The sequence below is a fragment of the Glandiceps talaboti genome, chromosome 8 (assembly GCF_964340395.1).
Source record: "Glandiceps talaboti chromosome 8, keGlaTala1.1, whole genome shotgun sequence".
Classification (NCBI taxonomy): domain Eukaryota; kingdom Metazoa; phylum Hemichordata; class Enteropneusta; family Spengelidae; genus Glandiceps; species Glandiceps talaboti.
In genome coordinates, this window is record NC_135556.1 from 10,376,949 (window position 1) to 10,404,326 (window position 27,378).

The 27,378-nt window shown below is 35.5% G+C and overlaps 2 protein-coding genes across 2 annotated transcripts in view; one reads left to right on the forward strand and one right to left on the reverse strand.

Moving 5' to 3' along the window:
- Nucleotides 1-342: 342 nt before the first annotated feature.
- LOC144438426 (uncharacterized) lies at nt 343-13,207 on the forward strand. The gene is made up of 13 exons (XM_078127451.1): nt 343-520; nt 920-1,025; nt 2,230-2,328; nt 3,392-3,538; nt 4,745-4,869; nt 7,120-7,228; nt 8,339-8,613; nt 9,279-9,414; nt 10,184-10,337; nt 11,089-11,218; nt 11,526-11,621; nt 12,261-12,402; nt 12,968-13,207. Exons 1-13 carry the CDS (start codon nt 480-482, stop codon nt 13,178-13,180), a joined length of 1,773 nt encoding a protein of 590 aa, XP_077983577.1. The 5' UTR covers nt 343-479; the 3' UTR covers nt 13,181-13,207.
- Nucleotides 13,208-14,190: 983 nt separating this feature from the next.
- Nucleotides 14,191-27,378, reverse strand: part of LOC144438425 (copper-transporting ATPase 2-like) — a 33,278-nt gene continuing 20,090 nt past the window's right edge. The window contains 9 exon segments of the mRNA XM_078127450.1: nt 14,191-20,041; nt 20,752-20,854; nt 22,176-22,293; nt 23,156-23,359; nt 23,988-24,130; nt 24,515-24,790; nt 25,036-25,147; nt 25,964-26,146; nt 26,816-27,007. Of these exon segments, the coding sequence (XP_077983576.1) occupies nt 19,774-20,041; nt 20,752-20,854; nt 22,176-22,293; nt 23,156-23,359; nt 23,988-24,130; nt 24,515-24,790; nt 25,036-25,147; nt 25,964-26,146; nt 26,816-27,007 (1,599 nt within the window). The 3' untranslated portion in view covers nt 14,191-19,773.

Consider the following 27,378-nt stretch of genomic DNA (forward strand, 5'->3'; position numbering starts at 1 on the left):
AGAAAATGAGAGGGGCAATGAATACAGAGAATACTGGGGGTAAAGTGTAGAAATGCGCTAAATGTTACTGAACTTATAAAAGGTTATAAAAACTAGACTCGAACATGCAGTGCTGCAACACACGGAGGAACCGAACAGCATGTGAAAGGTGGTGAAACTGCGATCAGATATGGACAGTCATGAAATTGAAAGTGTAAAAATACACAATATTTTGAACTTTTACAGTAAATACAGCCATTTAAAAATGCTCCGAATCGAATTATCCAACATCTCGCGAAAACTCGTTTGAAATCTCGTGTGAAGCGAACTTTATAGGTCACCTCAACTATACCAGTCATATCAGTGGGTCGTCTCGCCTCACCTCACGGACACGAACTTTTACCTAAATGTTACCTAAACATTACATAATATACTTATTCATGCTCGTATGAAGTGTCGCCACAGTTGTTTGATTTCAATAGAACTAACCTGGTGTCATCATGGGTGCACGGTCCAGCAAGACAAGTGACGATGACTCGAGGTAAACGTCAATAAATCATTTAATGATTTATGTGAATTTATGATGATGACAAAATATTATTATTAACAAAATGTATCGTTATTATTTATATCATGTATATGACCATGAATTTTGTGTTTAAGCTTACATTACATTTGTGCATGTACAAATAGTGCATTCAATTTTGACATGTTATCACACTGACTAAAGGACGTGAACTTTAACCCTATTTTCTGTGACGTTCGCGTTCGTGACATTTCCTTTTAAGTTTTATAAAATTTTCAAAATAACTTTTATAAGTTACCAGGATATGACAATAAGTTTTAATTTGCAACAGTTTTTTTCCCACCAGAGCAATTGTTATAGTTATATGTGTTTGGGATGCTTTCTATTTTAAAATCTTTTTCTTCATATTTTCAGTAAATTTCTTCCACGAGATGGTATTACACTCTATGATAGTGGACCAAGTCCCTGTGCAAGACGTGTTAGAATGATACTTATTGAGAAAGGTGTACCCTGGCACAAAGTAATTGGCATCTTCAAGTTTCATCTGACTTTTTCAAATCATCTTTGCCCAGGATCAGAACACTTTGGAAACTTTAAAATGTTTATTATGTGTGTATATGTCTGTGTATGTATGTATGTGTGTGTGTATGTATGTATGTATGTATGTATGTATGTATGTATGTATGTATGTATGTATGTATGTATGTATGTATGTATGTGTGTGTGTATGTGTGTGTGTGTGTGTGTGTGTGTGTGTGTGTGTATTATTATTACTATTATATATAACACAGTATCAAGTAAGATACACAGCTGTTACAGCTGTTACACACTGTTTTAAGCTGTTGTGGTCATCAGACAACTATATTTATCATCTGATGATCGCAACAGCTTGAAACACTGTGTAACGGCTCCTGTGTATCTTACTTGATACTGTGTTATTTATACCGCTCTGCATACATATGTAATGAGCACTGTTTACTCCAGTATAGACATATTACATATACTGTAATAGTTACATCTTTTTGCAAAATATGGTGGCTTCTTTTTGCATGCTTGGCGATACAATTTCTGATAATCATCTTTAAAGTGTACATAGAAAATGTACTGTTGTACTGGATAATTACATAAATTGCAGTTTTGCTATTTCGTTTTGAAGTTTTTCAATTCACATTGAGTTTTATGAGCCTAGAAGCCATCATAGTCAGGCCATTCATGTTTGTTGAATTTGTTCCCCATTCCATCAAGTTAACCATATATTAGTCTATAAAAGTGTTAGTTTATAGGCGGTGTGTCTCTCTGTCTCTCTGTGTCTCTGTCTCTCTGTCTCAGTCAGTCAATTAGTTTGTCTGTCTTTGTCTGACCGACCGACCAACTGACTGACTGTCTAATGTGTCTATGTCTGTCTGTCTGTCTGTCTGTCTGTCTGTCAATATGTCTGCCTGTGTCTGACTCGTACTTTCATTATTTATTCATTCACTTGTTCATTCATTCTTTCCAATACTTCTTTCTCATTTATTGTCAACTATACATTAATTGACCCATATCATGTAGTGACATTCCCTTTGTTACATTATACATAAAACTAATATGTTTATGCAGTTGAGGAAAGCTCACTTTAATCAACAAACTTCAAACTCAAATATCAGAACAAATATTTTTTGTAAGTTCGTCCACACATTTTTAATGAACAGTCATGAACAAATTTTGACTGGATTTTTTTAAAGGTTGAAGTGGACCTACTTACAGCAGAACAAAAGACTCCGGACTATTTGAAAATAAATCCCAATGGGAAAGTACCAGCTCTAACTGTTCGTAATATGGAGGTAAGAGTTAACGGGGTATTTACTTGTTGTTCACACTATGGAGGTTTGTGGTCATTACATAGTTTCAATAACTTGGCAATGCTGAAGTGCATTTGTCATAACCAGTTTACATACTTAGATAAAGTAATTTAAGTCAAATGTAAAAAAAAAATATTTTTGGTTGTTGGTTAAACTGACTAATCATTATAAAAAGTTTATTTAGTGTAACAACTAAAAGAAAAATCAATTAGAAAGTAAGATTTTGTTACGTTAGTAATGTACCACCAGAAAGTACAACCAGTGACAGGCAAGCATTTACTAGTCTAGTTCCTGACGACCGTATTCTGATTTTACACTACGTTATCTTCATTCATTGTGTCTAGTCAATCTACATTGTTAAATATGGTTATAAGCCTCATGCTGGGTGAAGCGTAAAGCATCGTCAAGTCAGATAGTGGGAAATCAAAGTCAAATGTTGTTGACCTTTCTGGGACTGATATATGCAAATGTTCAACCGAACTCCACCCCCGTCTGTTGAAACTAAAATCACATGGGGACACGACAATGTCATAACGTTTATATGAACACTGTAGGGGGAGCACAGAATTCTGTGCGAGAGTAACGACATTGACTAGATGTAATGAATGAAGATAACGTGGTGTAAAATCGGAATATGGTCGTAAGGAACTAGACTAGCGTTTACAAGAGGGACTGGTAATACAGCCAGGGAAAGCAAATAAATGAGTTGAATTAATAACACTTGGTACAGTAGGTTGGAACAACAGAAGCTTATACTACATTTCATGGTTTGATATGGGTAGTTTTATGACTTCTCTACTGTGTACATGAAATGCCAGGGGGAACGTGAAATTCTTTGTGAATGTGAACTATTATGCAAAGTGACAATAAAACTGCTCTCATCATCAAGCATGAAATGTGATACAAATCTCTGTAGTTACAACATGCTGTTTACTTTCCCTGTTTGTAACAAGTTCTGTCTGTCGCTGGTTGTATATTGATCCTTACTCATACAGACAGAGGTACAACACAATTACAAAATGTGTGCATTCCTATTTTGTGACAGGGTGTTCCAAACTGCAGTCTTTATGAATCCAATGTTATCACTGAATTCCTGGATAGTGTATTACCTGGTATCAAACTTTATCCCGATGATCCGTGGGAGAAAGCACAAGTACAAGAATGGCAGGAATGGGAAATAAGTTTAACAGACGTAAGTTGAATTGAATTGAAATTTATTCCACCAGAAAATGTGGGAAATATTATAAAAATAACATACATTCTTTGAAAGTAGTACAAAACAGAATTTTGGTGAGGGCCAATGGAAAAAGTTCCTGAGGAACTAATCAAAGTCCATGGACCATGTGTAAGATGTACAAAACTTTCAACAGCTACAAAGAATTCTTTTCTCAAGATATACAAAAATAACAAGTAATACAGTCCTTATCAATTAGTACAATCCTTGACGTTTCAAATAACAATTCTTTGTCAAAAGGCATAGGCAAGATAATCATGGGCTATCAGCCCAACGAAAACCTGTGTACTATAATATAGAATGATACACTATAAAGTTTGAATAAACAGTAATGTATGCATTCATAGATCAAAGAATCACGTGCACCAAAAAGAACCCAATCATGATGTTACTCCTAAGGAGGCGGTGCCAGTTATCCTGATCCAGATGAGCCCTAAAAGAGAGAATGGACGTAGTTAGATAGTAGGGAATGAAATAAATTGTTTATTCATTCATTCATTCCAGTGAGTTCTGATGTTCCAAGGCAGAAAACAATTTCCTCTTCTTTCAACCTCAGTTGATCTACATCTGTTCTCATTTGATCACATTTTGATGAAAACTTGAAGAATATGTTTAAATATTCATAGCTAAATAATTCATTGTCCTCCTACCCTATCTTATAATATTATATTCATATATTCATATATTATAGTTCCACCTTTCTCTGAATGTATTCAAAATCAATTCATTGAGATTTCAGCATTTGTGTGTCTGTATTTCCATGTAACTACAAAATGTACTAAAGTTCTCAATATTAAGTACAACCCATCGCATTTCATTGTTATTACTGATTTTTAAAATTGTTTCAAAACTCCATCCTGAGGATGGCTTCTCAATGTTTTTCAAAAGATATAACCTTGGTATTTTGGAGAGATGTTCGTCCAAAAAGTGGCATTTTATTTTAGTAGGATTATTTTCAGAGTCTGAAAACTTTCACTGCAACAAAAAAAAGGGTTGGGAATGGGAATAAACCTTAAAATGGAATTGTTTTGAAGAACAGACCGTGCACTCGACGGAGACCTTCTTTGACTTGCTTGTAGGAGATGTTATTACCCGCACAGAATTATTCATTGATAATTGTTGTCTTTTGATTTACTTTAATAATGTGATAATCTTTCATTTCAGGACTTTGTTCCCTTAATGTATGCCAATACATTTAGTTTTATTCTGAGAGCAACGCACTCTTCCTCAGAAAGTATGCTAAAAGATAAACGTCATTGCCCACAACAATTACAAGACAAGTATAAGAAGTAAGTAAGAATAGAAATATTGAAAATTTAGATCTGCCATTTATCCAATTATTAATTAGTATTTGAGTGGAATGGTGTTACAGTGATTTAGATTTTGCAAAGTGTATACATGTGTGTGTGTGTGTGTGTGTGTGTGTGTGTGTGTGTGTGTGTGTGTGTGTGTGTGTGTGTGTGTGTGTATGTGTGTATGTGTGTGTACATGAGTCTCTCTCTCTCTCTCTCTCTCTCTCTCTCTCTCTCTCTCTCTCTCTCTCTCTCTCTCTCTCTCTCTCTCTCTCTCTCTCTCTCTCTCTCTCTCTATTTGATTGTATTTCTATTTACAAATTACATTATGTATGTGCATGTGCCTCAGCTCAGTTTCTGTTGTCTTTTTGTATATGTTCATGTCTGCAGCACATGCATTTGTATCATCAAGGCATATCTAGTTTTATAGTGCAACAGTTACTATAATCATTGACCAGCATTTCATATATTATTGTAATGAATAAATATCATAGTTACTAGTAAGGAAACAATTTGGGATATAGAATACTTTTGCATCTATCTTAATTTTTGTCTGAAGTAAAAGTATCTAAGAATACAATTTAGTTTTTACATTGTTGTCAGAGAAGACACGGATATAGTATCATTGCACAGAAGTTGGATAATAACTACATTGCATTGCATTATATTGCATCGCATTGTATTTTACATTGCCTTATATTGTATTACACTATGTTGCATTATATTACATTTCCTTGCATTGCATTACATTACATTGCAGTAAATTACATTACATTACATTACATTATAGTCACATTGCAAATTAAATAACAAATGAAAATTACTATTATTAATATTCAATAGCCTTTTACCAATCCTTACTAAACTTTAATTACTGTAAATGTATCAAGAAAAGATCATAAAATCATACTTAATTTTTTTGTAGAAGAGAAAGTGACCATAAAAATCAACTGACTGCCATTAAAAACCTATATACCTCCCCGTTCCCAAAACTATCCCAGCACATCACAGAATGATGAACACATTGTCCAGTGTTTCATATTATGTGTTTACTATGTTCTATTTTTTTCCATTTATTTGAAAATCTTTCTAGGACTTTGTTAAATTCATGAGACAAAATACCAAGAGTTTCATAATTCGGGCCATTTATACATCCTGGAAGTCTTTCATAGAATCATTGAACAAAGAAATTCCAGAATACTTGTATAAAATAAATACCATGTAAGTCACTCTTGTGTACCATACATTACCTGTAATATGAAGTATGTAACAATATGTAGTAAAATGACAGAATTACATGTCGCATGTGTGCGGCGTACTTGGGGGTATTTGCGCAAGTTCTTGCGGCATTCTCTGTAGTCATACTTTTATGAGCATGGAGTGAATTGGGACAGAAAACATTGCAAGAATGAAGGCAATTACTTGAAGTATCCACTCTGCCAGTTACAGTTAAGCCATGGTTCTGTTATTGTTACATAATTATGTTCATCAGAAACAGCAAATTTCATTTTTTAAAATATAACGGCAACCATGTGTTAATTTTTCACTAAGTCTTGATTTCTTGTACATTGAATGATCATGCACTCATTTGCAGCAGCATGTATGCAATAATGTATTTGTATGCACCCTTACCAGTGCAAGTAATCAGTAATATTTATTGACTCAGCTGGGTCTATGGGGTTATGTAATCCACTTTTCTGTGTACATCACTTGCTTACTTACATGTTTATGCATGTGTGTGCATATACCGGGTATGCATGAATTTTCCATGATCATGTACATGTATGCTTTCTTTGCAGATGTATGTATGTATGTATGTATGTATGTATGTATGTATGTATGTATGTATGTATGTATGTATGTATGTATGTATGTATGTATGGATGGATGTCTGTCTGTCTCTGTCTCTATGTATATATGTCTGTGTATGGCTGCGTGTGTGTGTGGCTGTGTGGATGGATGTGTGTGAATGTGGGTTTGATTATACATATGTATGTGTTTGTGTGTCCAATAAAAAATGAGATTTGATAGAGATATTATTAATTTATAGTATGTATTAATTCATAAATTTTTAAAATTAGAGTATTCATAATTTTACACAAAACAGTGTTTTTGATGGATTATAGTTTATAATTGTTACCATTGAAATCTCCAGTGAAAAATTTTTTGTACTGATGTATGTATACTATATAATTATATACATGTACTGATATATTACTAACAGTAAATTCTAACTAATATTTTCAGGATGTATGATGGGACTTATAAAACAACTGAAGAAATGGAACAAATGGCCATTGGATGTTATAAAACTCTACTTATTTTAGAGAAAGCGCTGGAAAACAAAACATACTTGGTGAGCAGTGTACAATAGTATACAAATGGCATACGTCTGTTCACCGCGAGGGCCTGTCGATCACCTCAACATCAACCTATTTCCCGAGGGCAAAGCCCAAGGGAAATAGGTTGATGTTGAGGTGATCAACAGGCCCGAGGGGGGAAGTGACGTATGCTATTGCCCGAACAAGAAGCCAGTCGTTGTTTTATTTGTTTTATAACACATCTCATTCATACTATTATAATAAACCTGACACTACAGACACATTATATACGATAGGATTATTCTCCACTACAGGCAATACCGTTCCTACTTCCACACAGTATTTTTCTAAAATACTCACAGCATTTTTGATAACACACTTTGTGCGCTTAGCATCTTTGTGTGACACCAGTTCTGCAAGATCTTCTTCAGACACTTTCCAAAAACGTGAATTATCGTTTGCCGCCATGGCCATTGACCCGTCTGAATATTTGTCGTCTGCAAGGAAGACGCTCACACATGTGCAATGGGCGGGCAATAGTCCAGTTGACTTTTCATTCATGGAACTATTGCCCTATGGGGCAATAGATCGTCATTTCCCGGGCAACAGTATTCAAATTACGCATACCACGTGACAGGGCATTGACCAATCGCAACACGACTCGCGCAGATGATGTGTTATAAATTGTTCTGTTGTTGAAAGCAGATCATTTCTTAGGCTGACAGATTTGTCACCGTGTCCACTATGTGTAACCAAAAGCTCAGTTACATACAGGGAAACAACTGCAAATCTTCCTGTGTAGTCATGTCTATGTCATATACATTAAGATCGACATAGGTAGTACATAGTGATGTACATGATTTTGTTATACAGCCCGTTGCAGGTTAGTGTTCACTGACTCTGTTTGATACAAGCACACAGAAACTACTAAAGAAACTACACATGCTACACTTTTAAGATTGAATGAATAGAAGTTTTGGCAACATTTTGTTTTCGTTAAATTAAACTTGATAACATGTCACCATACAGACATCAGAGCATTGGCACCTGCATGTCTGCATCTATTGATGACTTATATGTTTCATTGCAGACTGGTGATTGTTTGTAATGGCTGACTTTGTAATAGTGACTATGTTTCATTTTAGGTTGGTGATCGTTTCACAATTGCTGACTTGTCTGTCTATCCAAGAGTTGAGATGTTTTCTATGCTTGGCCTTCCAATCGCAAAGAAACACTTTCCAAACATCAGTCGTTATTTTGCCAACCTCTTCTCAAGACCCTGTTTTGGACAAAGTGAAGACAGGAAGTCCAAAATTGCACGATTTTCTATGACATATCTACCCAGGCTGCTTGTAACTATGGGCAACTGGAAGAGTGGCAAATCACATGTCAGATATGATGGAAATGTAGTAATTGACAGGTAAATAAAATTATTCAATAGTTGTGCAATCTTATCATTCTCTTAGATAGGAATCTCCCAGAAGCTTGCCAAGCTGGTTCACGTTATATTGCCCATAGCCACTATACAAGTAAAAGAATCTCATGATAACTGTAATTGTTATGAGGGGGCTCTCAAATTTTGTCAATCTAGGGGACGATGTCACACAAGCTCCAATAAACAAACTTTGTTTGTTTAGGATGGAGCGAATCTGGTGTCAATGTGATTGCTGAACTTCATTTTCAAACTTCTAACCAAATTTCGCAAACTTTCATGCCTTCAGTGATAGCAGGTTCTGTATTACTACTGAGATGTTGATAAGTTGATTAAAATTTACTTCTAATGTGAGATACGCTGTGTTCTGCTAATTTTTACTGTCATATGTTTTTATATGGTGTTTCACTCATGTAACATGACATATAATATACCCCCTCAGACAAATTCTGATAAAACTGTCCTTATCAAACCATGGTGTGTAATACAAATCTATGCAGTTCCACCATGCTGTGCCAAGTATTATTTGTGTACTTTCCCAGTTTGTAACAGGTTCTGTTTGTCCACAGACGGCAGTTGTATGAAATCACTGTCTCTATGTAATCAATTACATATGGATGTCACTGATTTTCTTTGATATTTTCTTCCAACAGAGTTCTAGCTGACGATATTTTGCAGTCAGATCAGTCAAATACTGACAATATCATATCATCCTCAGAGGAGTATTTGGTGTATGACTTCCCAACATCTGCAGAATGTCTACAAATGAAGATGATGTTTGCAACTAAGGTAAATAAGGGATCAGTCAAGACTTCATAGTTTGTCAGCATGATCAGTATATGTCTTCTGTTTGTCTCACTGTTTCCTACATTGATGGAGTGTCTTTCTATTAATCTATCTATTTCCTAAATCGATGAAGTATCTTTCTGTTGGTGAATCTCTGTCTTTTTGGTGTTTCTTGGTAATTGCTCGAATTTTATGTGATGTCAAATCATGAAGATTTTCCAGAATCCAAAGTTTATGAAAATACCTTTATTTCCTGAAGTAACACCCCCTGTTATGAATACTCACAGTGCTTCCAATTGAAGTATGAACGATGAAGTACTACAACATATTGATATATTACTGAACTTACCCTGATGCATTGATGTAGATTTAGCTATAGTAGTTGCAACATTGCCTACTCAGTGGCAAAGTTGAATAACAGTTTACTTTGATAATGCCACAGGAAGGGTGCGTAGTGTTCATTGTTGCAAATAAACCCCATCTATTGGTAGATATCATCATGGCTAGATGTACACAGTGATGTATTAGACAACAAACCTCGGTAACTGTAAGAGGCACCAAATTTGAAATTTGTTATGATTGAATTTATCAGTAATGACATACACAATTGAGGCACATCCTTGATCGGACCCTACTAAATTGCATACAAAGGCACAGACACATTTTGACACTTTGATTGGAAGCACAGTAATGGGAATGTAATATGCATATTGTACAAACAACGTTTCATTAGTCCAATGGAGTTAATCACTATCGTTGATATTTTTTGTAGGGTGTAAAATTTGCAAGTAAGTCTTGTGATTTCGTTGAGATGATTGGTAAACCCAATGGTTCTGGTGGATTATATAGATTACAGCATAAAGATAGATTAGTGACTGGACATAGAACTATCCTGGATTATATCAATAATACCACAACTGGAAAATGTAAGTTTACCGTAGATTAATATTCGTTCATGGAAATCTGTTATGGATATGCACCTGGAATGGTGTCTCAAGTGTCTCCATGTGCACAAGAACGTGACCTATCTCTCACGTATTTACCAAAGATTCTAGTATTTGTGGGGAAAATTAAATATAGATTAAAAAGGATTGAAAGTTGACTTCGAACCCAAAATCCCTAGACTCACAATATATTGTAGGTTTACACCATCCCCTGGTTAACCAACTTGCATTTCAAAAAAGTGTCACAAGAGGGCAGTACACCAGATGAGGGAGATTGAGCGCTACAGTCACATTTCAGTGCATGAAGCCATCTGGCTATGATAACTTTGTGCAATCCTAACAATGATGTGTTTAAAGCAAAGCTACCACAATTTTTTTGAAGTGGTTTATGTTGTAAACTTTTATCTTCAAATATCAGGAAGTGATAATTTTTTAAAGGGAAGTTCTCATACCCAACTATCAAGTCCCCATTTCTAGTTTAAAAGCTGCCACTGAACAGCACTCCTAGTGTCAAAAGTATGTAATATTTTTGGTGTTTTTAGTTCATTTCAGACTAATGCTCTTCTTTGGATTTAGGTATAATTTTGACAATTTGTGAATCAATAGAAAAGTAAACGTATGTTTAGCTTAGTTTGAAAATCGTCAGTTATCCATAAAATTAATTTAATCTTGTCAATTTGGGAATGTTTAGTAATACATCAATCATGAAATCTAAATGCATCTTCTCTTGCAGCTCTGTATCCGTCTGATCCTAAACTGAAAGCTGACTGTCAGTGTTGGCAAGCATGGGATCAAACTATGAACTGGTTGGAACTCAGTATACTTGTAGAACAATGTATGGTATCACAGAAACTACACGAAAGGTAAGCTTTTCAACTTTCTACACTATCTGTAGTTTGTAATGTATATGCTATGACAGGGCGCCCTCACACATTATCATCAGTAAGGTTTTCAACTTTCTACACTATCTGTTAATGAGTGCAAAAACAGCTTGAATCTCCTAATTAAAATCACGAATTGTTCATTACCACGTGCATTTTAAAAATATGTGTAAAAAGTCTGGATGAATTAAGCCAAGACTTGACTATAAGTGAGTTGTGGGTGGTATGAAGTCATTTTACTTCTAAAGAAACATCCAGTGTTTTGTAATATTCATATCCACTTTTACAGATTTACAGCAGACAACATTGATGAGTTATTGTCCCTCAAAAATGACTCCAAGTTTTCTGACAAATTTATCGCAATAATGACTCTCTATATGTCAAGGTAGGTCATTTATTTATAATAATAATAATAATAATAGTAATAATAATAATATTAACTTTTATTGCCAGAAATTAAAGGCTTACAAAATACTCTAAACTTATGTACAAATGTACAAAATATCAAAATTTACAAGTCAAATGAGCCACAAAATAGATAATGTATAAAATTATGAAACAAATTTCTGGCTAAGGCCACAAAAATAGTTCTTAGGAACTAGTCGAGCTTGTGTGTGTGCCCCAAAGAAGAACTCAGTGTGATTATGCGGTGCGTTGTGTCAGACTGACAGCTTGGAAATTCTAAGAATTCATTTGACAAACAGAAAATAAAGTGAGAACAGAGACAATAAACAAATCAATTTGAAAAAAAAAGGTTAGTGTGAAAGGTGTCAGCGGTTGCACTGAATACAGCAAGCCTAAAAATGAATGAGATACTTAAAAGTAGTGTGTACTTTTACCTTCCACTGTCAGCCAAATTAAAGTGCACCTAACATGTCCGAAGTTGCTAACTTGCCAAATTTTTCATTCTCCAAAATAAATTATGTTTACAGTAGAGAGAATCCATGTGCATAGACCCCGGACCAACTACTCCAGTGTCTTATGATGGAACCTAATGCATGAAATTTGTTTTTTGTACGTACAGAGTTAGCAAGGACAGTCCTTTGCTAGAAGCACTATCAGAGTACAGTCATCTGATTCCAAATACTGAAGACAGTCAGAAAACTATAGAATTACATCATGATTTGTTGAAGACAAGACTGGAGTATATGGAGACTGCTTTACAGGTGAGACTAAATAGTTGCCTGTGGAGATGTCAACACATTTCCTGAAAGGCTCACTTCGGATTAGGATTAAAATTTTGGTGTGAAAAAAAAACGTTTGACAAAGCTACAGAAAAAGTTGGTACAGAACAAAGAGAATGATCCCTTGTAATCCTAATGCAATGACCTGGGACTGAAACACAGCCCTTTAATCAGCCATGATTCAATCCCCAGGTTTATGCATGAGACTTTACTAAGAAATTTCAAAATGTAGAGAAAGCATGAATTCTGATAGCAAAAAAATATTTCATGTGTATTGAAATGTTTCTGTGATTGCTCTGGAGTCATTACTTCATGAGACCTCAGCTAGGTAATACTACATTTGTACTAGATTCACCACCACATGGTGTACAAACCTGTATGTGGTTGTGAACCGGAAATAAATCTTATCGAGGACAGCCATCCCTGAACATGTGGGAATCCAGCATGCTATTCAATAAACATCTTTGTTAGAAGGAGATCTCGCAAGTCTACCCAACGTGTGAGAAGGTGAAAATTACTAAAATATCACCCTGTTGTTTATTTTCAGGATAAAAAATATCTTGTTGGTGATGATTTGACAGTAGCTGATCTAGCCGTGTTCTCACGTCTTCTACTGTTTCCCGTGGTTGGGGTACACATCTCAGCTGAAAACTACCCTCAAGTAACAGCATGGATGAACACTGTCAGACAACATGATGGCTGTCAACAGGAAGCTATAGCTTTTGAGAAGTCTTTGCAAAAATATCAAATACATCAATGATTGTAACATTCTGAGATTTAAGTTGTTGTGAACAAACAGAATTTATACTTTAGTCGTATCAAAAAACATCAGTTACAAAATTAGATTTTATTAAAACCAAAATCGTCGAGTGAAAGAAGTTATTGAGATCAAACAGCAACACCCATCACTTTATTAACAGGGACGAGGGGATGGAAATACCGATGGTGTACAATGCTCTATTGCAGTCATATCTACAATCAGTGCATTGTATACAACAACAGATATAAGAAGACCAAATGATTTAGCCACAATATGCTATTCAATTCAATTCGAATTCGGTTCAAAAAACTTCATTGTCTGCATATAAAACCACAGAAAATTGTCTTCAGACTCATCAACGAAAAAGACGAAAATACACTCCACATAACTGATATACATGAAAAACAAAGACAGCATAATAGTAGCATGATGACATAAGCAAATTATTGCATAGTTGTATTCACAATAGATACTGCTGATGGCAGGAATGATTTTTGAAACACATCCTTCTTTGCAAATGGAACCCTATGACGATGTCCAGAGGGAAGCTTGTGGAAGTGAGTGTGTAATGGAAGTATTATATATACTAGGTAAATTATTTATGCTCCGAGTTCAGAACTAATGCAAAAAAATATTGATTTTATTAGTTGATAAAACTTGATTGTTATACTGTCCTTAATCATACTCAAAGTATGGTCAAACTGAGCATCACCCTTCTAAGATACAGATCATGGAAATGATTTTAATCACACCCAGCTGACTCTATAGACAGGTTCAAACCCTGACTGCAGTGGTATGAGGCATACAAGCTAATAGACTTTCTCACAGTCCTCGGAGCTTCACATAAATAGCTAAAACTTGGGTTGTTTTGTATGTACCGGTATCTACTGCATAATTGTATCCTAGTATCCCTGTACTGTACGCCCTCATCAATACATTTTGTTGACACCAACACAAGTTTAGCCCTATGTGATCGATGAGGGCAGTACAGGGATACTGGGATACCAGTATACGAGTACAATTTATGCAGTAGATACATACAGAACAACCCAAGTTTTAGCTACCTTTATGCGAAGCTTCAAGGACTGTGAGAGAGTCTAACAAGCTAACCGTTTGGCCACTGACAACCTGACAACAAATTCGTAATTAAAGGAATGATTTGAAATGATTTGTACGAATTTGTATTAAGGAATGCATGAATGATTTGTAAGATTCTGTGTGTGGTTAGATGGATGGATTTTATACACATACACACACTTTATAGTACATAACAATTAGAGACATTCTAAAAAAAAAAACAATATATGTACAATAATAAACCTTTATTGACATTTGTGATGCAATAGTTTACATTCATATGGTGACAAATACATATTAATACATGATATTACATATTAATATCCATACATACTACCATTACAAATTACATTTAGTATTAAAAAATATTATTTTTTGGATGCATTAAATTTACAATAAAATATCAAAATTTGATAAAATAATAACCATTGGTAATGTGAACTACTTGTGAGTTAATAAGTGGGAGTTGGGTGAATTCAAGCTGTACCTGATTATGGCCTGATTAATGTCAGGTTGTTTTGAATAAATGTGCTCTTTTTATGTACTGTAGCTCTTGCTAAGTGGTGGGGGGGGGGGGGGGGGGGAGGGGGGGGGGTATGTAGCTTGAGCTGATTTTGACGATGTCCTCTCATGGTCAAGATCAGCACAGTGAAGGTTCTAAGCTCGAGGGACATACAAAAATCACTACTTATTGAGGGTTGCAACAAGTATGGGGTACTACTAACTCTAGTTTTATGTTTTTTGGCACTGGATTTATTTTAGCTGAATACACCCAAAAGCTTTCTCTCCAGACTAAAGTTCTGCTAACATACTTTACGAATTGTCAAATTTCTGTATTTAGCTGTTGCGAAAGGTGTCAACAATAGTTGCACTGAATACAGCAGGCTGACTAGATGAGATATTTACAAATAGTGTCTACCATCAATAATTATCTTGCTACACTCATACGTCCTGCTGTTCTGCCCTCACCGGCCTCCGATGTGTGAGGGCGCCCCGTCATGGCGTACCTCACAGACTATACTGTCTTGCTGGCTGGCATAGTTTTGGCACTCCCTGAGTCTGAGACATGACTCACTTCATAAAGAGAGGTTTAGAAATTACTTAGTACCTATACGACACAAGTAAACGATATAAACCTACTTGATTTTATATCCAAAGGAGGACAATACTATAATCTAGGAGACTACAATGTTATTTTCCACTAGGCTGACATTGTCAGCTACCAAAGTATAAGTTATCAGATGACAGTATCAGAGCTGTAAACAGGGTGTGAGTTTTATCTAGTGTCTACTGTACTGAAATATCAAAAAAAATAAGGGCTCTTGTGGCATGGGTGGTAAGTTATGCAATAATGCCTAAGTACTGAAGAGCCTTGTTCTGGCATACGCATTCACGGTGGCGACCTTGTGTGCATACTTGGTTTGGTAAAAAACAGGTACAAGAACACTGGTTACTATGACAACCATCTTTACTGGAACTAAACTGTAAAATACAGTTACTGGCAACTCTTCACAAGTTCTACCATAGACAGTCCACTGTGTCTATGGTTCAACTAACTCATGTATGTGTGTGTGTTACACAAGTGTGTGTTATTACCTGCCTTTTTATAATTACTGATTAAACTGTGTATTTATCTTTGAAAAGGTGTGGCAAATGCACTTCAAAAAGTTAACTTGGTCTTAATGCAATGTTTACAGTGGCATCTTGCCAGGCACCAACCAGTGCCTTCACTGCCATGGTAGTGTATAATATGATGGTGTAGTCTATTACTGATTGAATTACATATATGCAAATAAAGTCAGTTTGTTGATCAAACTAATCTTACAACAACAGGTCTTGCCTTGTACAAATATGAAGCCCTGGCATTGATGAAAATTACCTGGGTAGATAATTATAACGACAATGTCTCGTCTTACATCAGAAAAAAAATACTCTTAAATAGTCAGGTCTTCAAATTCAATTGAATCTTTACCTGCCATAAGATACATCTTGCAACCCCCACCCCCATCCCCAGCTACCTTATCAATCATTCCACATATTTCAATACATAAAGCTTATTATAATATTCATAATCTTTCAGAAAAATCACTCAAATCCGATGTTGTATACTTTAAAGGAAGAGTAGCTTACCTGTAGTTTTGAAGGACTGACCGTGACGCTACACTACTATTGGCTTTCCTAACTGCCATTTTGATGTTTTGAATTTTGCTCCTCCTCACTAAGTGCATCAGTCCTTCAAGACTACAGGTAGGCTAATGTAAGAGAGGACCTAACCAACATAAATCACTGGTAAGGTCAGGGAGATAAAATATACACGGATAAAACAAAGACTTTGAAGTTTTTCAAGTACTTACAGTACTGTGAAAAGTGAACGGCAAGATGATATGTAAATTAAAATAAAAAGATACAATGAAACTATCTATATATAAAATAAAGTTACTAACAGATTGTATAATATGTAATTAGAATTACATGTTAAGTGGAAAAAAATAATTGTGCGTTTCCGATACCATGGCCTCAAAATATAGGGTAGGTAGGTCAGGATTTTATTGTATTTTATTTTCATCATCTCTTTTTAATTGTTTTTACTTTGTAAAAATATTGCTTCGACCCAAAAACAAACAATATGTTGGTCAGAATACCCATCTGTGATAGTTTGATGAAATATGTACAGACATCACTGGGGAAAGAAAAACAGACATGCATGAAGGTCAAGAAGATAAAGAATTTCTTATCTTTTCTTCCTAATGGTTAAAACATGTTTAGGGTTGGCCAGGCTATCGGAAACGCAATTTTTTTTATTTTGCCTTATTGAGCGATCTGCATGTCAATAGATAAAACAATATGTGATAAGCAAACATGCAGGCCTGGTTATATTAAGTTGTGATTATCTTACTAAACTAGCAAAGTCAGTTATTTTTCATTTTGTGTGTAGCTAGAATTAGAGATATTTCAGTGATCAATTTCATGCATCTTCCTATAAAAGTGAAATCTTGTGAGACCATGGAATCTGCCATGATTGCAAAAATTTTGTTTGAAACGAACAGCTGACAGAACGATTTTTTGCAACTGCTTGACTGACTCCGATATTGATTGATAAATGGATCAATAAATGGATTATTTTGAAGGAAATTGACAATCCATTTTTTTGAAGAGTTACAGTATTCTGCAACAATTTCAGATTCTAAAATGGGTTCATTTTAATATTATTTTGACTTCTATTTCAAAACTTTGTGTGGTTAGCCCAGATTTCTTTTCTTCTTGATTTTTAGTGAAAATAGGTTGCAGTTTTCCTGAACACAGAAACAGTAGACATGTCTGACTTTATTTCTGAGGCAAATATTAGGTTACAAATGCCACTACATATCTAGTCTGTTTATGGTGCTGTCGAGATACGTTAACCCTCATAATCTCCGCTTGACTTGCCTACGTTTTCAAATGGTTAATGTAGCCACACCCCCAAAAGTCATTATCAAAAATATGTATGTTAAATTTACATAATTGTATGTAAATAACATGTAAATTATCACATGTCCACCACATGTGCATGACGATGCATTGCCTTCACTTAGCAACGCATGCATAATTTGCTCATGAATGATAATAGTCTGATGAGTTGTCATGGTTGGAGGGACTGTATGCTGTCATCGACAAGGCTATTGGGCAAAAATTTTCAAATTGTTATGATCAGTTTTGACAATGAAATCAAGACAAACAGAGAAGACGAGGGCTAGGAGGTACAACCTGCTAACGGTGTATCTCAACAGTGCAGTAAACAGGCTATAGGGCTAGGAGGTACAACCTGCTAACGGTGTATCTCAACAGTGCAGTAAACAGGCTATAGGGCTAGGAGGTACAACCAGCTAACGGTGTATCTCAACAGTGCAGTAAACAGGCTACTACATGTGAAAGACTTAGACAGGCTGCATTCCTTCAAGACTAGCAATACAGAGTGACTGCTTTTTACAACTGCAATCTCTGAATAATAATAAAACACAAATTTTACACAAAGTTTATGAATATCAAGAAAGTTGCATTCTTCAGGCATCAGTTATCATTTCAGGTTGTCTGACTTAGGCTCCGTTTACACAATGTTGTTTTCAAATGAAAATTCAACCATTTTGTTGGTGCTTGCACCTACTGTGTACACAGAGACGACAAAACTACACATGAAAACACAAATGATTTTAAAATGATGATGAAAGAGGACCATTTTCAAAATGATCTGTTTTCATTTGAAACTGGAATCCATTAAAACAGGCTGAAACAGAAAGATTATCAAATGGAGTTGTGTAAATGATGGAAAATGCAACAATTCGAAAACACACGTTAGACCTCAGGGATGACCAAACTGATGAAATACTTATGTGCATACTTTTACTATGTTATGTTCGAGCATGTGCTACAGCATCATTTAAATTTTTCCCCCATTATTGCTGTTTCTGTGAAAACGGTCAAAATCTTTTGTCGACTATCATACATACGTTTTTTGTACACATAAAAACGCATAAAAATGAAAACAATACTTTAGCATTTTTATTTGAAAAAACGGTATGTAAACGCAGCCTGGGTTGCTTTAAAACTGATTGTTTCATCCCTATGGGTGTTCCTGATGACCCATTTATTGCCTACAACTACAACAAACTGTTCAGTATGAGCTGTTTTGTCAATACTGACACTGTTGCCTACGCTACAAACTAATGGCGTCGATACCTTAACTTAAATTCTCGTTGTGACCACTTCATCACATTAAAAATTACCTGATTTATTGTACAATACTCATGTAAACTTGAATGTGTTATTATAATATCACCTGACTGCTGAATCACTTTAAACATATGACTCAAAATTATTCATAATTACTTGTGAAATATATACATGTACAGACTATAAAAAAAAAATTTGCAAAAAATCTGATGACCAACTGATTTTATCAAAAATTTGCTTGACCTTATTTCAGATCGAGTATTCCTTTTAATTTGCATTGAATCAGAAAACATAACTTCCCCTACTCAATACCAACCAGTCACTTTCTCAGTGGTCACATACCTAATCACATCATAACCCATCTCTATCTTGGAGTCAAAGTACCCATCCCAACCCTGCACTGTGTTGGTGTCAACCTGCCCAATCCCATCAAAACCCAACCCAGTTATCTTTATAGTGTCGACATACCTCAACCCAACCTATCAAAAAATTCATGGCTGCTTTAGTGCCAACCCATCCCAACATATAACTGTCAACATCTAAGTGTCAACATGTACCCCATTCGATATTCTGTTGTAAATTTTTCAAATCCCTTATCCCCCCCCCCCCCCCATATTTACATTGAGCTGACCTTCTCTACTCAACCCAATCACTGTCCTTGTTTCAGGAAGTCAAAACTCTCAACCACATAATTCAAGAATCGACAGTCATGATTGGACAATCCTTCTCCATCCAGTTAACATTTTGAATGTTGTCCTTAAAGGCAACTAATAACACCTCTTTCAAACACACTTCTCTTACAAAACAACTTATTCTTCTTCTTCTTCATCATCATCATCATCCAATAGTTTTCTTTCATCATGCGCAACTTCCATCTTGCTGAAACTTCTGATTTTCTCCAAGACACGATTTTGTTTCTTCCTAGGAATGAGTTCAATGTCATCGTCGTTAACATTAACAGATACAGAATTAACAGACACAGAATCTTGCAGTCTTGGTGTGGATAAACTCAAAATACTCTCTTCTATTTTGTGGAAATCTTCTGTCTTCATCTTTTCAACCGTTGGCTTCTTATACCTGGAAGAGAAAAACAAGTCAACATTCAAGGTTATTCCCAGAAAATTTCTTAAGGCTGATTCTACACATGATTATGTACAGCACTGGACCACCAAGTGTGCAGATTGGCTAAAAGAACATGATGCCAAGTTATCAGGTTATAATGCTGAGAGTACTACCCAGTAGTATTCTTATTACTACAGTGGCAATCAAGGATTCAGCTTACTAAGATAGACACAAACTTAAACTATTTTTGCGACATATTGACAAAAGCTATTGAATGAGTATTGGTATATATACTCTAAGCAGAGTGGCACTTTAGTGATGATGTCCGTGATTTTGCAGTGTACATTTTTGTGGACTTTCAGTACTTACACTATCTTGATTACTATACAAGGTGATTGTACCTGAGGAATAGAGGCACTGCTATCATCAACTTGTGCAGTCTAGCCCATCTAACAACAATAGGTATATAGTTTGCAGCTATCTTAAAGGAATAGTATATACCAGTAGTGAAGATCTGACTATAGTGCAGGATATTTATAATGATTTTAGTTAAGCCATGGCTTTATCAGCAACCATCACCGAGCTCCAATCATAGAGGGCACCCTTCTGTAGATATAGCAACTAGGCTTTCAGGAGAGCAACTCAGTAGTTAGAGTGGTGTGGTTATGTATGCTGCCAAGTGGCCTCTACTTGACAAAAACACATAGAAAATAAAGACTACTTACAGTTTTAGTAACAACGATGATATAACCACGGAAACTGATGATAACGCCATAGCACCGGCAGCCATCCACGGTTGTAACATTACACCTAATGGCATCAATATACCTAGGAAAGGAAGAGTTGTGTAAATATTGGTGGTAGTAGTAGTAGTAGTAGTAATCTTTATTTATAGTGGCTAGTTCTTTAAGCATATAAACACTTGTCTCCCAAGAAGTCCAGTGAGGGCCATCCGTCATGGGGTCAGACTTAATGCAGGAGGAAACCGGAGTACCCGGGGAAAACCTGCGTTGTTTGGTAGAGTCAAACTGAATGACACTCTTCTTACTTACAGCATGGTAAATTTAATCACACCCGCAGTGGTAAGAGGCAAGTGGTTTAACCACTCGGCCACCGACAACCCTGGTGTGGTATACTGTTACTTTTACTAAATCATGTACACTATACCAGTTATGTATAGTGTACATGATTTACAAATAACATTAGGAAATGAAGATGCAGTGAGGGCTGTGATAGGTGAGTACTAAAAGCCTATTTCGCAAGAATGACCATTTCCCAGTGTTTCACAGCAAAATGGTTGTATTCTCAATCAAAGTATTCTGCTAACTTTTTTTTCAGATCATACAAATTTTGGGGAACTTGACATAGTTTTAGCCATTTTGTTGACTGCTTCATATACTGTCATGTGATTTTTAATAGCCATCAGTTTTCCTCATGTGGGGCGCCCTCTTGTGGCACTTCTCTTGAAAAAGACTGAAAGGTGAATATGGCGTATGACTGGCGAACATTTTCTGACTCTATAAAAGGCTTGTACATCACACAATCCGATTTCCATCCAGCACGTAATTTATTCCAACTCATGCGCTCAGGCGAGTGGTCAAATCAGGTTCTAATCGCACATTGTTTAGCTTTTACCCAACTGTAGTCCGCATTCTTAATGAATCAATTTAAGTTCTCTGTTAACGCATCAATCTCGTGTTAGGAGTCCTCTACAGAATACTGTTTTTGTAAATTTTTCATTACACGCAAAATCAATGCACATTTCATTATATATGTATCAGTATATATATGACAATAAAACACATATCATCATAAAGGGAAAGGATATCTTGTGAATTTACTATGTATCATAAAAACTTGAATGTTAAACAAGTCAAAATGCATTGGTTTCATTCACATTCACTCATCAGTACAGAGCTGGCATAGATAAGAACTTAAGCAGTAGTGACTTAAAAGCCAGCTCTGTACTAGTAAGTAAAAGTGAATGAAACAAATCTCTATCTCGTTCAACACCAAAACATAGTGAATTCACAATGTTGCAGTTCACACAGCAAACCCCCTCTTGACACATGCCTAGGAGTTTTCATAGACTCTCTAAGTGTCCTGATATCAGGTACCACTAAGTTTGATTAAAACATAATGTTCTTACCTGCAGCTATAGGAATGCCTATCAAATTGTAAATAACTGCAAATCCAAAATTACAGTGTATTCTTCTTACAGTGTGTCTGGACAGATCAATGGCAGCAACAACGTCAACCAAATTATTCTGTGGAATAAGAATAGAAATAAACAGACTGATTAAAATGTAATGACATAATACAGGTTTTGCAAAGATACTGTAAACATACTCATTTTGGCGCATGAAAAATTTGGTGCAATGGCAATTTAGGACATGTCAGGTGGACAATGCAAGGGGAAAGTAGACACTGTTTGTGAATATCTCATGCTTAGCCTGCTGTATATAGTGCAACTACTGTTGCCACCGTTCACAACAGCTGAATGTACAAATATAACAACTTGTAAAGTATGTTAGTGGGACTTATTTCTGCAGAAAAAGCTTTTGCACATATTCAGGTAAAATAAATCCAGCAACAAAAACATACAACTAGAGTATAAAGGTTAAAGGTCAATCTTCTACATAGACCAGTTATTGGTCAAAGATGAGTGCAAATAGTAATTACATATTATTAAAATTGTTTATAAAATTAACACTGGAGGAAGACACGGTAACACCCCGGTGCGGTGGTGGTAGTCCCAGTTTTCAACCATCTAGGTCTGTGGAATTGTAAAATGGGGTACTTTTCCAGATCACCCTCTGCACAGTATACATGCAGTGTATGGATTATGTGTCCTTGCAGGTAAAACCTCTCACAGTTCGGAAATAAAGGGATGTTTTTTTGCAGTGATTTTCTCCCAGATTCACTAAAAAAACAGGAAGTTTTTCATATAAATATTCAGGTAATTTCGCTATTAACAAGTATGAGTACCCACCCATCCAGGGATTGCCACCGCCGGGGGTAACACACATGATAAAAGACAGCTCAAAATGAATGTATATGGAAACTGAATACTTTAGTATACAAATCTCTATGCCGAGAGGTGACTGTAACCAGTAACAACAACTATACCTTGATGAGCACGATATCAGCAGCCTCCAAGGCAACATCAGTTCCTGTTCCTATGGCGATACCAACATCAGCTTGAGCTAGAGCAGGGGAATCATTGATTCCATCTCCAACCATAGCAACACATTGACCACGACCTTGAAGTTGTTGAACTTTGTCAACTTTATGAGATGGTAACACCTCTGCGATAACAATACTGATACCGACCTGAAAAGAAAAATAACGTCCACAGTTCAGAAATTTTCCTTTGGTTTAAGTACAACCTTAGTTTAATCTGACATACATTCATAAACTCCATATCAATATTAGTTACGACATTACCTACATCGATTCACTTGGGGAGGAGAGTAGCTTTAAAATTCATAGACAGTTACCTTCTCTCACAAATAACCATCAACGTAGGAAGGGAGCCTTGCAGCAAGTTTGGAGAACTTGAATAACTTACTTTAAAGGGGAATATCACTCCAGGAAATGTTGGTATTTTCATAAACTTGGAGTTCTGGAGAATCATTACATGTTTTCACATCACATAAATTATTTGGTTGCCAAGAAACACCAAAGTGAAACTCTTTTTCACCTTTATCGTTCTTTCAGTGATACACCATTGCATCATGGGTCTTAGCAGACACACTACACATTCTCCAGAAATTGCATTTTATTCCATTTTCAGCTTGAAAATAGTTCCTAACAAATTACTTTTCTTCACAATGAGTAAACTCCAGGGCATTTAAAAGATCTTTTTAAGCTTTTGTCGTTAGAGAGATGTGTTCTGTGTTAGTAAACCTAATATGTTAATTAACTATGTGAAATATGCAAATTTATGAACTCCACAAACCTGACTAGCTATTGCTGTGGCTGTCTTCTTATTATCACCAGTCAGTAGAATCACTGATAATCCCATTTTCTTCAATGTGTACACTGCCAATGCTGCTTCTGGCTTGACACTGTCAGCCAGGGATACGGTTCCAACTATGACATCTACAATAAGGTCAAAAGTCAAAGGTCAATGTGGTATAAGTGTCTAGTACTATGAGGTTGGTAATATCTTAGTTTGATAGGATGGACTGTACTGATCATTCCGAGAGTAACAAAGTATGCTACCAACTCATTACAGTGCAGTCATGGTACTGTGCTGTTACAGGGATATACAGCCAACTTGTTATAGTGATGTCTTGGTACTGGGCTATTGCAGGGAAAGGCAGCAAACTTATTACAGTGCAGTATTGGTGCTGGGCTTAGATAATATGTGTTCCACAGTGTTAGTGATAGCCCTTTCATCTGTGCTTGCATGACTGGAATTCAGTCATTCCTTTTTATCTCCATTTTATCACTATATATAAACCATGAACTATTTTTACTTACTATCTATAGCCACTAAGACCGCTGTTTGACCTTTCTCTTCATGTGATACCATAGCTTCCTCCATGTCAGCTGTCAGCTCCAGTCCATGACGTTTCATCCACTCACGATTGCCTAGCAACACAGAGTAACTTTGCCCTGAAATATACACAGATTATGAAATACACAAAATTTTATATAAGTTATACAGAATTTGAAAGAGACAACCCTTACTACACCCTCATAGATCAGATATCAAGCATATCATTTCAAGTCTTTCTGATTCATTTTCATAAATTTCTATTAAAAAGACAAAAACCGGTCAAAATTTTACTGAATCATTAATCATTTTGCATTCTGACTAAATATGTTATGACAAATTGGAGGACTTCAAATCTTGTCTGATTTTTACATCCTATAACCATGACAACAAATATCTTTATTAGACCTAAAAACAATGTCAATCTGAAATAAAGAGTGTAAAATTCACCAATATTTACCACTACCATCGACACCATTAGCCACCACACCTTTTGAAGACTCACCACTGCTGGATTCTGTTAGTAATGTTTGTATATTACTGACTGTACACTTCAAACCACATCCTGGTACTGCTTGGAAATTGGTACACTGACCAAGATGTTCTACTTCAAGCACCTGCCAAGAAAAACGGTGAAAATTTAGTACATCATAAAACCAAGATAGCACATATGCAACATGTAGGTATCTACTATCACAAATATTGCAAACTTTTGCATGAATTATGAGAATATTTACTTTGGTGCTCAACAATTTAAGGAACTACAATAGACGTGTTGCCGGTTTCAAGGTACATCACACGTCTCCCCATACAACGCCATGTATTCTGTATATGGCAGTAGGTTTGCATGTGCTACTCAGGGGAATGGTTGTCACCTGACTGTACCCTTTGTTTACAAATAAATTCACCTGTCATTGATGGTTTTGTTATATAAAATCACCCATAATTCAAGAGGTCAACATGTGTTTCCATCATCTCATGATGAAAATCTTATTTCAAATGTAATAAAGATAAAACAAGCCTAAATGTAGCAACATAAACAACGCCATCTCACGCGATGCATCTTGACTACTGCTGACATTTTGGCTCAATTTCATTTGGCAGATAGAAAATTGTTGACTAGAGTGTATTTATAGCCACAATATGTATATTGAGTAATTTGTCACATTATTTCACTTTCTATTTCTATGTAGACAAGGTGGATTTCTGTTGTGTAATAAGTAAAATACATGACATATGTACAATGGCTGTATAGTTATCTTGCTGAATCACTGTTCCAAAGTTTATCAGCAAGATAACTATACAGCCATTGTACATATGTCATGTATTTTACTTATTACACGACAGAAATCCACCTTGTCTACATGGTTTCGCTGTCATCAATCAGAATCCGGGAAATACTACAAAAAACAAAAACACAAATTGTTCTGTACCTGCTTGGCATGTTTTGTGATAGCATTTCCAATCGGATGTTCACTACTGCTCTCAGCACTACCAATAACAGCTAAAAGTTTACGGTACGTACACACGTCTTCACTAACAAACAGATGAGTATCGGTAACTTCTGGTATTCCCTGAGTTACTGTACCTGTCTTGTCAAAGATTATGGCTTGCACCTGCAATACAAGCAAAATTATTTTATGAAAATATCAAAAAATTTTCAAAATTCTATTTCCATTTTTGATGTTTAGATAAAAATATGAAGGGGATAATAATTTATACTCAATGAATGATTAAAGTCTAAGTAAATCTTGTTTTCGTTCCTAATTTTTTACAAAACAAATTAAAAAATTGAACGTAGAATTAACTGTTAGGAGGCTATTTGAATATACAGTTTGACAAACTAGAAATATATGCAAATTCATTTAATTAAATATGTAGGCTTGACCCTATGGAACTCCTTACCACTTGATGTATGTAACTGTGGCAATGCTAGTAAATTTAAAACAGCTTACACCCATCATTGGAAGCATTTGTAATTGCACATTACTTTATAACAGTATATATTTTTTTTATGTATTTGTTCTCTCTCTCACTTTGTGGTGTATTCTCTTTCTTTTCTTTGTTTTGTACGTCTCATTGTGGCATGTCCTGGGTTTTAGTATCATCTTTGATGTTGTATATTTTACTTTCAAATAGTTGAAAAATTCGCCTTTTTTTTGGCTAAAATATTTTGAATTAGTGAACAATACACTTAGCCTTAGACCTAATAGACTAACAATCTGATGTTAAATAGACCACATATTTCACATTTTCTACACTCACACACAATTCTGTATATTTACCTTATGTGCCAATTCAAGTGGTTCACCTCCTTTTATCAAAATCCCATTGGTCGCCCCAACACCAGTCCCAACCATTACAGCTGTAGGGGTGGCAAGGCCTAGAGCACAGGGGCAGGCTATACAGAGGACAGATATAGCGCATCTGAATGCAAATTCCCAAATGACTTCATGTGGGTTCCTGTTATCGCCAACCTGTCAAGGAATAAGTGATATCTTGAGATGCTGAATATGATAATGTTGCGATTATGGTGGTAGTTCAAACAAGCTCAGACTAAAACTATTGTCACATGTAGATAACATGAATGGGTGATATTGGTGCATTGATAAAGCCAATATAATTACATCATAATTGCGATACTGTTATTATAAACCACTAGATTGCACACTGGACATCTACAAATAAGAATTGCTCAATAAGACATTCCAGAGACAGAATCTTTCTTTCAAAACAGGTAAACCTAGAAATTTGCATAACATAATCATATTATTCAAATTATGAACAGGTGTATATGCACAATTTGCATATTTTGATATTAATCTAATTAACAGGTGTGCTCACACAA

Bases quoted from the DNA above. Each gene is read 5' to 3' on its own strand.
- LOC144438426 (XM_078127451.1), top strand. From the start codon at position 480: ATGGGTGCACGGTCCAGCAAGACAAGTGACGATGACTCGAG. The intron at 7,229-8,338 runs GTGAGCAGTGTA...GTTTCATTTTAG, and splicing joins TGGAAAACAAAACATACTTG to GTTGGTGATCGTTTCACAAT. The intron at 10,338-11,088 runs GTAAGTTTACCG...CTTCTCTTGCAG, and splicing joins TAATACCACAACTGGAAAAT to CTCTGTATCCGTCTGATCCT.